The 12,604-nt window shown below is 47.2% G+C and overlaps 1 protein-coding gene across 4 annotated transcripts in view; it reads right to left on the bottom strand.

Moving 5' to 3' along the window:
• SLC39A11 (solute carrier family 39 member 11) overlaps window positions 1-12,604 on the bottom strand; it is a 290,857-nt gene that overhangs the window by 271,985 nt on the left and 6,268 nt on the right. For all 4 annotated transcript variants that reach the window (XM_082605176.1, XM_082605177.1, XM_082605178.1 and 1 more), the window contains one exon: window positions 11,609-11,647. In XM_082605176.1, the coding sequence (XP_082461302.1) occupies window positions 11,609-11,647 (39 nt within the window). The remainder of the gene's footprint in view (window positions 1-11,608; window positions 11,648-12,604) is intronic.

Below are 12,604 nucleotides of genomic sequence, written 5' to 3'. Positions count from 1 at the left end.
AGGTCACTAAAAACAGAGTGAGCAGCAGGAAGCATCACCATCAGTACAACTAGCTGTAGGGGGCTGGTTTCCATGGAGACCATCCCAACACATAGATTCCAAAGTACAAACCCACTCAAATGAGAAAAGCCTGATGTAAACCTAAGAGACCCCTCCCCACCTCCCCATTTCTGGGAGAGTCCCCCTCACCCCTTAAGACAGGATGGTGAAGCTAAATTCTCTAACAACCCCAGGGGAGGTAGCCCCAGGAACACAGTACTTCTGATGGGCTTGAACCTCCTGGGCTACCTTCATAATCAAAGGACTGCCAAGCCCCTGAGTTCTCCAGCAGGAATGTCTTTTGCTGTCTCCCCTCCTAACTCCTCTGCCTCTGCCCAAAGTCAAGGGTTCCAGTAAGTCAAGGCATCACCTAAAGTAATGCAAGAGCCTCCAGCCTGCCTGCCCACAGCCAGTCTCCCCCTCCATGTCCCCTATGGCCACGTTATCTGCTACCAACAGAATGCGCTTCCTGAAAGCACAGCTCTGATGTCACCCTCTCAAAAACCTCCAGGGTCTCCTCCATCGATCTAGAGAACAGATCACCAACTCCCTTCCACAGGACCCCAGGTTGGTCACATCGGGCCCCAGTCTACCTTTCTGGCACCACCTTCCAACCAAACCAATCACCACTCCTGTATTTTCCATTCTGTACTTCCAGTTTGCTGTTCTTCCGCCTATAATTCATTTCCTTCCCCTCCTCCTTCCCCACCCCCAGACTCTACGGATCCTTCCAACCTGAGCTTCGTCCACAAAGAAGTGCTCTCTATTCCCCATATAGAAATAACCTCCCTGTCCCAGGGGGCTCCCATCACCTTTCGTCAATTACCTTTTTACAACCACAGGCTGACCTGTCTCTTGATTACAGGTGAATATGACCTCTCTTCCCTAACCCATCTTAAACCCCCCCACAGAGCGGGATTATATCTTACTTCTTTGCATACTCCCCATAAATACACAGTAGGTGCTCAGGAAATGGTGAGATGGCTTGGCCTGAAGATGATTCTCTCCCTGCTCCCACCTTCTGGTCCAAGACAAAGGGCTTTTCTGTGAAGAGAACACGTGTTTGGGCCATCTCTAAACTCACACGGGCCCTTCACAAAGCTTTGATTATTCGCTCCTCTCCCTCCTTGTGAACTAGCCACTGGGGAAAAGCAGTAACATGCCACCCAACACCAGCCTTGGCACAAAGTGCTATGTCAATAACGTGTATAGATATGGTCCTGGCATGTGAAGGCTCAAGGACAAAACTTAACCGATATTAACTTTGATCCCTTGTGCTCAGAGTATCTTGCAAAAGAGCTGACACTCGATACAAGCTTTTTAATGTGATTTGTACTAAGCTGCCTATGAAAAATGATGTCAGCTACTCCCTCTCTTTTATTTAAATTGCAGAAGACATTTAGGTTAGTAGATAAGTTTCTAATTAGCTAGCTAAACACTCAGATCACCCCCCCCAAAAAAAGTGTATAAAGTCCTTCTTCGCAAAAGTCTTTGGGAACAAGCTGTGCTCCCACCATCTGTGTGGACTGGGTGAAATACTGCCCTGTCAGATGGCAGAGGGTGCCCGAGATGACTCCCAGAAGGGCCCAACAGCCCTGAGATTTTTTTTTTTCAGACGCAGTATGTGATCGAAGGAGGACAGTGCCTGAAGGGAGAACTCAAGCTCAAGGTCTCCAAACAGTGAAGATTCTGCCTCCCATCTTTGATTTGTGAAGGCCAAGGAGCCCCAAGGGAGAGCCTGAGTTCCCAAATGGCGGATGTCCACCATCGCCTGACCAACTGGAAAATACACCTCTCTCGTACAACAACTGTCCCCTTCCACCCCAGGCTGGTATCAAAACCAGCCAGCCTCGGGAGCCAACTGCCAAGTGCATGGTGGACTCCATCATGGCAGCCTCCATGGAGACCAGAGACAGGAGCCTCCTCCAGGGCTCCCCGTCCAAGTTCCAAGGCCCCATCCTCCACGTCCAGTGCTCCTCTAACCATGACCCCAACCCAATGTGTTGGCTAAGCTGGATCCTTAGCCCCACCGATGCATGGAGCCTCTGAAGGGAGTCTGATCTTTCGAAACACCAGCTCACCCTTCACTAAACCATGGTTCCCATCACAACAGGGGCTCTCAGCTTTGGCACAATGCAATCACAGGGATGGGAGGTGGAGCGGGGAGGGGGCTCTAGAAACTACTGAAGTGGGGAGGGCTCTAGAAACTACTGAAGCCTCATCCCACCCCCTGGAGATTCTGATGTAGTCCAGGGTGCGTCCAGGGCATGGGGCTTTTCACATCTCTCCAAGTGATTTCTAACGTGCAGCCAGGGTGGCGAACCACTGCATCGGAAGGAAGGGAGCTTCCCCAAAGCCAGAGAGCTCCCTGGAATCAAACCACCAAGGACGCTAGGCCAAGTTAGCTCACTCTGCTAGACCACGGATGCCAATGAGAGTGGCAAAGTTGAGTTTGCTGTGAGCTGGGGGACACCTGGCTTTATTTCACCATCTCAAATTGCACACATTCACCTGTGGCTGTCCGTCTTGACGGCCACAGCGTGCCTTATGTGACAAGGACAACGGAGCAAAAGGGTCCACATAACTCATCACTCTTCACTGCAAAGCCATTCCCTGGAGATTCTTAAAGGCCCCCTTCCAGCAAAGAGAAGCGGTAGCATTGACTTCAGGAGCAACGCCCAGGCCCCCAGGAAATCACCGACTCGGGAACATCGGACACTCCAGGGAACGTTCCACGACCTCCAGCCTGGGGCCCTGCACAGCACAGAGCTGTGGTCCCCGTGGTCCATCACCTACCTGCAACTACATCAGGGATCAGCAAACTTCGGTAAAAAAGCCAGATAGTTTTGCAGGTCACGCAGTCCTACTGCAGCTCTTCAGGGCTGCTGTTGTAATGCAGAAGCAGCCGCTGATAATATTGATATGTAAACAAATGGGCGTGGCTGGATTCCAATAAATCTCCATTTACAAAAACAGACAGTGGGGAAAAAAAAAAAACAGACAGAGGGCTGGACTTGGACCACTGGTGTAGTGTGCCCACCCCTCCGCTAGATCAGAACTCCCTTAAAGACAGAGACCCTCTCTCCTGGCACTTTTTCAACTGCTCAGCACTTGACACAGTGCCTGGAATACAGGAGGAGAGGGGAGGAGAGGGGAGAGGAGGGGAGGGGAGCGGAGGGGAGGGGAGGGGAGGGGAGAGGAGGGGAGGAGTTACTGTGACTTTGGGGCACTCACATCTGACTATTTGCAGCCCTGCTGGCCACTGACATACACTCACACCTCCTCCTTCATGGGAGCAGGGGAGGAGGCCCCCAGACAAAGAGGCACAGATATTCCCAAGGATGGTGCCCTGGCCCAACTGTAGAGCCGGCCCAGGATCACAAGGAAAAGCAGAGGAAGAAAGCGGGAAACGGGTTGCCAGGCCATGAGAGTGGAGGCTGCCCAAGGATGCACGTGGGGAAGGAGAGGACAGGGGATGGGGCACGACGGGGGCCGGGAGGTAACAATGTCCGTCCAGGGCCCTGGGCAGGCTCCGGGCCGCCCCACCCCAGATGCTCAGACATGTGGGCTCTGCCACCAATGCAAACGCGGTTCCTTCCCGTCACCGCAGAGAGAAGGTAACAAGTATCACTTCCTCCCCTGCACTGCTTACAAGGGCGCTGGAAGTCTGAAGCATGAAATGGAAAAGAAAAAAGACAATAAGGATAATCATCATCATCTGCCTTCTTCCCGGGTGTTTTTCTTCCCTTTCTCCTTTCTTCCCCTCTCGCCTCGCCAACCACCCCCCCCACCGCAGCAAGACCTCGCTCCCCACCACAACGTGGAGTCAGGATGTGCTGGGAAGGAAGGGCCTCATCTTGCCCCGCACGTACACACAGGGTGAGGGGAGGGCCGGGGGGCAGAGCTGTCACCACGTCTTCCTCGCGCCCACAGGAACCACTACTGTCTGGGGGCTGGGGCGCCGGCCAAAAATCAGGCTTGTCCCCTGTGATGCGTTCAGTGTCTCCTGCCTGGCCTTGGCATGGCTTGAGGACACTCAGCTGAGACACAGAAGTTTCCCACCGGAAACTGGTCATTTGAGACCTTTAAAAAGCAAGTGCCTTGTGGAGAAGTGGCAGGTGCCCCTTAACGACAAGCATCCTGAATAGTGAATAGTCCTGGTTTAGAGAAGGGCCCTTCCCAGGACTTCCCTGGCGGTCCAGTGGTTAAGACTCCCCACTCCCCATGCAGGGGGCACAGGTCGGATCCCTGGTCAGGGAGCTAAGATCCTACATGCCATGTGGCACGGCCAAAAAAAAGAAAAGAGGAGGGCCCAGCCCCACATCTTCTTCCTGTACCGGGCCACACCCACCTTGTCAAATGAGACCCCTGTGACAGGTGGCTCAAGGTCCCACCAAGCCCACCCTGGAATATGCCCTCCCTGCCCTGAGCGCCCACTAAAAGGGCGGCCTTAGCCCTAGAACAGACCAACATCACCTCCCTGGTCTCTGCATCCCAGTGCAAGAGAAAAGCTGCAGAGAGTAAAATCTAGGAGGCCCTGGGGCTCCCTGGTTCCTCAAATCTTGAAAAAGCAGATCTAAGAGAGGAGTCCGCATGGGACAACTGCCATGAAACTTCCAAGGTAACCTGTCCACAGTCCAAGGGATGCTGGGGATGGAACCTGCTCAAGGTCCACACAGCTTCAGCATCCCCAGGAGGTCATCAGGGGCCCTTCATCTCACTCAGCCTCATAAAGAGGAAAATCAGAGAAACGGACAGCAATCATCTTTGCAGGAGCCTCATCAGAGCCCATTAGAGTACTCATACTGTCTGGTGGTGGCCCGGCCCATTTCAATGTGGTCCAAAAGACCTCACATTGAAAATTCTCCATTAGGACATATCAGGCGTCCCTATCTCTCAGGCAGGAAGAAGGAGAAAAGGTAACAGCAATTATTACTTCGTAATCCAGGAGCTGTAGAGCCAGGAGTATAAAAGCTAGGCTTTCCGAAGCCCAATTCAATGGCTACTCTGCACCCCTGGCCCTTCTCTCTCTCCTATTTACTCTAGAAGAAACCTTTCCAATGGATCTGGCTGGAATCTCCTCCCAGAATCTCTCATGCTACAATTTAAGTCCATTTCTTCCCATCCATTTCTCCACGGAAATGGAGAACAGCTGGTCACTATCATCCTTCCAGACTCAAAGGCCATCACTGAAGAGCATCATTAACTTCCAACAGCGAGCCAGTTATTTGGAGAAAACATCACTCACCACTTGTGGCACAAAAGCAGACTCAGCCAAAATCTCCTTAAGAAAAATCACGTCTTTCATAAGGAGCCAGATCCCTATGGGATTAAATAATAGATATTAAATTGCCTTTTCATGCCTAGAAGTAAGCTTTTTGATTGGTAGCCTATCTTTCTCTTCCGCAGTTTCATGGTCATATTTATTCCACACAAGTGTTTCCTCCTTGAGAGAGAATATATACTGATTTAGAGATTCCTAGTTAGTTCACAGAAAAAGAGACATCAGACGGACTTCCCTGGTGGTGCAGTGGTTAACAATCCGCCTGCCAAGACAGGGGACAGGGGTTCGAGCCCTGGTCCAAGAAGATCCCACATGCCACGGAGCAACTGGGCCCATGTGCCACGGCTGCTGAGCCTGCACTCTGGAGCCCGTGAGCCGCAGCTGCTGAGCTCGCGTGCCACAACTACTGAAGCCCGTGCGCCAAGAGCCCATGCTCCTCAAGAAGAGAAGCCACTGCAGTAAGAGGCCCGCGCACCGCAGCAAACAGTGGTCCCCGCTCGCCACAACTGGAGAGAGCCCACAGGCATCCACAAATAAAAAATAAATAAAATAAATGCAACATCTAAGTGATATTTTTTAAGAATAAAAATAAATTAAAAAAAAATACCTATGTCCTTTGTCCTGGGAATCTCTCTCACAGAAACACTTGCTGCAGTGCACAGTTATATACTGTGTTAATATGTCACTGCAGCATTATATTAGAGACAGATTTTAATATACATATGACACATACCTAAATGCTCGCAGAACTGACTGTAGAAACATGTTATGTCTGTGCAAGGTACAATGGGACCCCAGTCAAATGTCTGATGGCCAGGTTTCCCTTTTTCTAGATTCGAAGCACCTGAAAGCAGTGTTGAAGAAGCAAAGCCTTTAGGGTATCAGGCACTATGGCACATCTAACTGTCCTGACACTTTGTACGTGCGTCATAAAAGCTCCCCAAAGATACACACTCAGGGTTAATGGCGGTGACCTCTGGGAAGCCAGTAGGAAAGATAAGGGGATTTTCTTCTTCTTTGTCTTTTTTTTTAAGATTTTTTAAAATTTATTTATCTTATTTATGCATTGGGTCTTCGTTGCTGCACACAGGCTTTCTCTAGTTGCGGCACACAGGCTTTCTCTAGTTGCGGCGAGCAGGGGGCTACTCTTTGTTGCGGTGCGCGGTAGGTTTACTGTATTAAATATAAATCGGTCCATGATAAGTACAAGCAATTATTACAGCTTGGACTACTGGGGCTCTATTGCCTTTCTCTAGTTTGGGGAGGCATTTATGAGAATCCACTTCTAGTCACCAATGCCACTGAATTTTCCTGAGTTTGAGTCCCAGCTGTCTCTCCCACCAAGCTTGTACTTTTCTCCCTGCATCGGGAGACTGGTCAGAAGCTCCTCTGTGCAACTAGCATATTCTCAAGGTCACTGTTAGAAAAATAAATGACTTATTTTCTAATAAAGACACAAAGATAACTTTTAGAATCTCTTTTTTTCCACCAACTATTTTAAAACTCAGAAGTAAAACTATTTTAGATCCTCAGAAAAGAACATAAAACACTGGTCTGATGATGTTTTTTAAGGAACTCTTAAATTTTCCTGTTTTCATGCTCCCAAATTCATTCTTACATGTCCTGAAGACTGGTATACTCTACCTGTTTTTTGTTTGTTTGTTTCCCTCCTTGTTTCATCTTGGGTTTTGTCTTTTGTTATATAAATCTCACAAAGGCTTTTGGCCTAAAAGAGTAAACTAGATCAGGACACCCAAGTGGCAGGTCAGCACAGAACACAGTTCTGCAAACTCTGTATCTGTGTAAACTCTACAAGAATTTTGAAAAACTAGGTATCCTCTCACTCATTTTGAAATTGACATTTAAAATGTTTTCTATTACTCAGCCATAAAAAAGAATGAAATAATGCCATTTGCAGCAACATGGATGGACCTAGAGATCATCATACTAAGTGAAGTAAGTCAGAAAGACAAATACCATATGATATCACTTATATGTGGAATCTAAAATATGGCACAAATGAACTTATCTACGAAACAGAAACAGACTCACAGAAACAGAGAACAGACTTGTGGTTTCCAAGGAGGAAGGGGGATGGGGGAGGAATGGATTGGGAGTTTGAGATTAGCAGATGCAAACTACTATATACAGAATGGATAAACAACAAGGTCCCACTGTATAGCACAGAGAACTACATTCACTACCATGTGATAAACCATAATGGAAAAGAATATGAAAAAGAATATACATATGGAAAACTGAATCCCTTTGCTATACAGCAGAAATTAACACAACACTGTAGATCAACTATATTTCAATAAAATTCAAAAAATAAAAAATAAATATTTTCATCTCAAATTTAAAGAGTCGCAAAAGACATAAATTCTGGCATGTAAATATTGATGTCTTTAAATAAAACCGTTTCATCGGTAGTTTAAATGGACCCAGTGGGATCTAAACAGCATAGAGAGGGAATTCCCTGGTGGTCCAGTGGTTAAGACCCACCACTTTCACTGCCGGGGCCCAGGTTCAACCCCTGGCGGAGGAACTAAGATCCTGCAAGCCACGCGTTGCAGCCAAATAAATAAATGAAAATAAACAGCACAGGGATTTGACTTTCCCATTATCCACTTAAAAATATACACAAACTAAGCTGTGCGTTTATGTCTAATGCACTTTTCTGTTCGAGGGTTACATTCTACACGCAAAACCACACGTGCAAGCTCTTCTTCAAAAGTAAAAAATGTACATCATTCTTTTTTCTCCTTGATTTGTACTTCAGTTGAATTTCCCCACAGAATTTTATCCTAGAGCAACCTATATTTTATGCTAGAAAGTCTGTCACTGGTTTCTTTATCATACTGCTTTGCAAAAAAATATTTCTATTCATTTCCATTTAATTTTTTAAAATTCCCTGTGAGCCTAGGGCTCCAACTGCTTAAATAACAATTTCCTGGATTGAGTGACCATTAAAACAGGGGCTTCCCTGGTGGCGCAGTGGTTAAGAATCCTCCTGCCAGTGCAGGGGACATGGGTTCAAGCCCTGGTCCGGGAAGATCCCACATGGCGTGGAGCAACTAAGCCCATGCGTCACAACTACTGAGCCTGCGCTCTAGAGTCCGCGAGCCACAACTACTGAAGCCTGTGTGACACAACTACTGAAGCCCACGCACCTAGAGCCCATGCTCTGCAACATGAGAAGCCATGACAATGAGAAGCCCACGCACTGCAATGAAGAGTAGCCCCCACTTGCTGCAACCAGAGAGAGCCTGCACGCAGCAACGAAGGCCCAACCCAGCCATAAATAAATAAATAAATAAATAAATAAATAAATAAATAAATTTAGAACTATTAGTGGTTGAGAACATATTCATAATAACAAAAATTGAATATGCTGTTTCATAATTATTAGACACTGAAAAGTAAAATATCCTTGGAAATGCATATTCTCATGGATGAGGCTTTTTTTCTTATTTTTTCAATTCATTCATATAACTGTGAATAAACATTAAGAAGTTATTGCTAGAATAAGACAGGGCTAAGAATCAATTTTATTTCTATTTTTCCTTGGGTTCTTTCTTTTCTTAAAGTAAACAAAGAGAAAACGTGTTCATGTAAAGAAGATAGAAAAAAATAGATATATTGTTATAATATTGTCATTTTGTTCTTTGAACTCTATCCAAGGAGGCTCAAAATCCCAGAGTGGTCCACCATGGAAATTTACATTAAAGGCTTTTTTTTTTTTTTGGCTATTCCACACAGCTTGCGGGATCTTAGTTCTCTGACCAGAGATCAAACCCAGGCCCTTGGCAGTGAAAGTGCTGAGTCCTAACCACTGGACCACCAGGGAATTCCCTACATTAAAGGATTTCTCTGCTAACAGTTTGATTCAAAGGACGGGACAGTCTCCGAATTGCTAAAGGATTTGTGTCCAGCGATCAGTGGTTCAAGTCCTTCACTATCTCCACCCGAGCACCAACATGCCAAGGGTCCCTCCATCTCTGCATGGAGATGTTGCTACCCAAAGACAAGGAACTAAGGCAAAAGTGCATCTTCCTTTCGTGAAGTAGGAGAGGACAACTGTGTTGGGGAAGGTGGGAAGACAGAACCTGCCACTGGGGTATATTCTCAGGCAGAGCCGTTTGGGGAAAGAGAACAAAACTGGAAGCTGAGGACCTGGGAATTGATTCTGTGACCACTCTCCATGCCCTGTGAAACACCCAGAATGTCTCCACGGATGCCAGTCTCACAGCTGCTGACTTAGAGAACTTTCGGGAGGTCCCACAGCCGGGTCAGGTTTTGCGGATCACAGAACTACAAAAAGAGGAGAAAGGAACCAAATTCTGAGCAACCAAAAGGGAAAACCACATATTAACATGCCTTCTGATGTGACTGATGCGACTGGAATACATAGCACCACTATGACAGTGATTCATGTGATTCATGCCTGGAAAATGGAATCTGCATTAAGTAAGCCTTGAGGTCCAACTCCCAGCTTACAGGAGACCCAGGGGACACAGGAACAAGTTCAACAGCACCATAAGGAAGCAATCTGCCAAAGTCAGCATGTGGGACACTCTACACATGAATGATCCAGTTTCTCTAACATATTACTAGCATGGGGAAAAAAGGCCACGGGGCAGGGGGGCTGGTGGGGGGTACTGTTAAAGAATAAAAGGGACCAAAAAGATTCAGTATGAAACTAATTCAATATGAAAACCTTGTTTGTATCCTGATTCTAAGAAAACAATTTTAGAAGACAATTTTTTTTAAAAATGGCAGAAGTTTGAATGTGAGCTAAGTGTTGGATAATAATAAGGAATTATTAATTTTGGTAGGTGTGATAATACCATGATGACTATGTTTTTTTTAAAAAAAGTCATTCAGGGAGTTCTCTGGTTGCCTAGTGGTTAGGATTCAGTGCTTTCACTGCTGCGGCCCAGGTTCATTCCCTGGTCGGGGAACTGAGATCCTGCAAGCCGCGTGGTGAGGCAAGAAAGAAAGAAAAAGAGAGAGAAAGGAGGAAGAAAGAAAGAAAGAGAGAGAGAGAGAGGAAGGGAGGAAGGAAAGGGAGAGAGAGAGAGAAAAAGAACGAAAGAAAGAAAGAAAGAAAAAGAAAGAAGGAAGGAAGGAAAGAAAGGAAGGAAGGAAAGAGAGGAAGGAAGGGAGAGAGAAAGAGAGAGAGAGAGAAAGAGTCATTCAATTAGAGTTGTGCATTGAATTTACAAGTAAGATCACATGATGTCTAAGATTTGCTTTTACACAGTATTCCACCTCCCGATAATATGGGGTGGGGAGGAGGGGGAAACACGTGAAATGAGATTAGCAAAACGTCAATGATGATTGCAGCTGGGTGGCGGGTACCTGGGCTGCCTCATAGGATTCGCTCCACTTTATTAGACGTTTGAAACTGTCTTGGGGACTTCTCTGGTAGCACAGTGGTTAAGAATCCAACTGCAGGGGCTTCCCTGGTGGCGCAAATGGTTGAAAGTCTGCCTGCCGATGCAGGGGACACAGGTTCGTGCCCCGGTCTGGGGGGATCCCACATACCGCGGAGCGGCTGGCCCCGTGAGCCATGGCCGCTGAGCCTGCGCGTCCGGAGCCTGTGCTCCGCAACGGGAGAGGCCCGCGTACCACAAAAAAAAAAAAAAAAAAGAATCCACCTGCCAATGCAGGGGGCACGGGTTCGATCCCTGGTCCAGGAAGATCTCACATGCTGCAAAGCAACTAAGCCCGTGCACCACACCTACCAAGCTCTAGAGCCCACTAGCCACAACTATTGAAGCCCGTGCGCCTAGAGCCTGTGCTCGCAACAAGAGAAGCCACTGCAATGAGAAGCCGGCGCACCGCAAAGAAGAGTGGCCCCCGCTCACCGCAACTAGAGAAAGCCCGCGGGCAGTCACAAAGACTCAGCGCAGCCAGAAAAAAAACGATAATGTCTATAATATAAGGTCTTTCAAGGGTGAGGAGGAGGAGAGAAAGAGAATATTTAATTAGTGCCAGCAAAGCTCTGTGCTAAGCCCTTCGTAAATATTATCTTTTTGGAAATACTTATTTACAAGTCCTGAGACAGCTGCTAACAAGCTTCTTTCACTGTCTAAGGAGAGGCAGGGGCATTCAGTATGCTGGATGCAAACAGGGTCTGCGAGCAGAGGGAGCCATTAGTGCCTGCAGATCACAGAAATGCAGCTTGGCCGCATGCGGAGAAACTGGAAATACCCCTTAGCGGAGAAATAACAGAATAAACATCCTCCACTTACATCCCTCCTACCACGTGCTACTTACCCCTGCAGCAAAGCCAAGGCTTCCATCTAAGATCCGCCTCTGAAAATGAAAAGAAGATGTTTCAGTTTCTAAGGCATGTTCCGTGGGATAAGAGGAAACCAGAGGCCTAAGAGAGCCACATGAATAAAGTCTAGCCCGTGCCTCACTTTGCGAACCTATCTGGAATCCTGGATCCAAGCCTTTATAAAATGGGCCAAGAACCAGGGGGAAAAATGTTTTTAAAACCTTCCATCCATCCCACAGCCAATCAGAGCATTCTTTCAGTGTGACCCTTGCTTTTCATTGGTCCACGTGTTTTGCCTCTTCCTTGGCTCTCCCTGTGAATTATGGCTATAAACCTTTAGTAAGGAGCTGGTCTAAACGATGGAAATTGACAAGTACTGGCAAGGAGCATGTGGACCAACCAAAATCCTCCCACACTGAAGGAGGCGGTACAAACTGGTACAGTCACTTGGCAAAGCTGGCAGCACCCACTAGAAGTAAACCTTCATAAGCATACCCTATGACCCAGCAGTGCCACGCATAATTACCTAACGGAAATGCACATGTGGATTCACCAGACGCGTGTACAAAAATGCTCTCTGCAGCATTATGTGTGAGAGCCGAAAACTAGAAACTAACCAACCTGCTTTGTAGATTTCAATAAAAAGGGTTTTGTTTTGTTTTTTTTTTTCAGGAAGTGGCCTAAGTTAGGGATATATTCTATAGCCACATGGACACACTAGCGATACGCTGAGATGCTTAGCACCCCCATCCCTGAGCCTCCCAGTGAGGGCTGGGAAGCTAGTGCTGCCAGGTAATCATCACCGGCTACAGGCACCCTCTCCCACCTCTGTGTGGCAAGGGGGTGGATGGAAGGTTCTGACCCCAGTGAGCCACACAAATGACATTCTTCTCTAGGCATGCCACGACATAAGCCAAGTTGGTCTAATCAACTAATTTAATCAAAGCAGACAGATATAATTCCAAAGTCAGGTAGAATCATCCTTTCAGCAT

The sequence above is a fragment of the Mesoplodon mirus genome (genome assembly GCF_964341445.2).
Source record: "Mesoplodon mirus genome assembly, chromosome: 18".
Classification (NCBI taxonomy): domain Eukaryota; kingdom Metazoa; phylum Chordata; class Mammalia; order Artiodactyla; family Ziphiidae; genus Mesoplodon; species Mesoplodon mirus.
The sequence above is the reverse complement of the archived record's forward strand: the minus strand, read 5'-3'. Positions and strand labels throughout refer to the sequence as shown.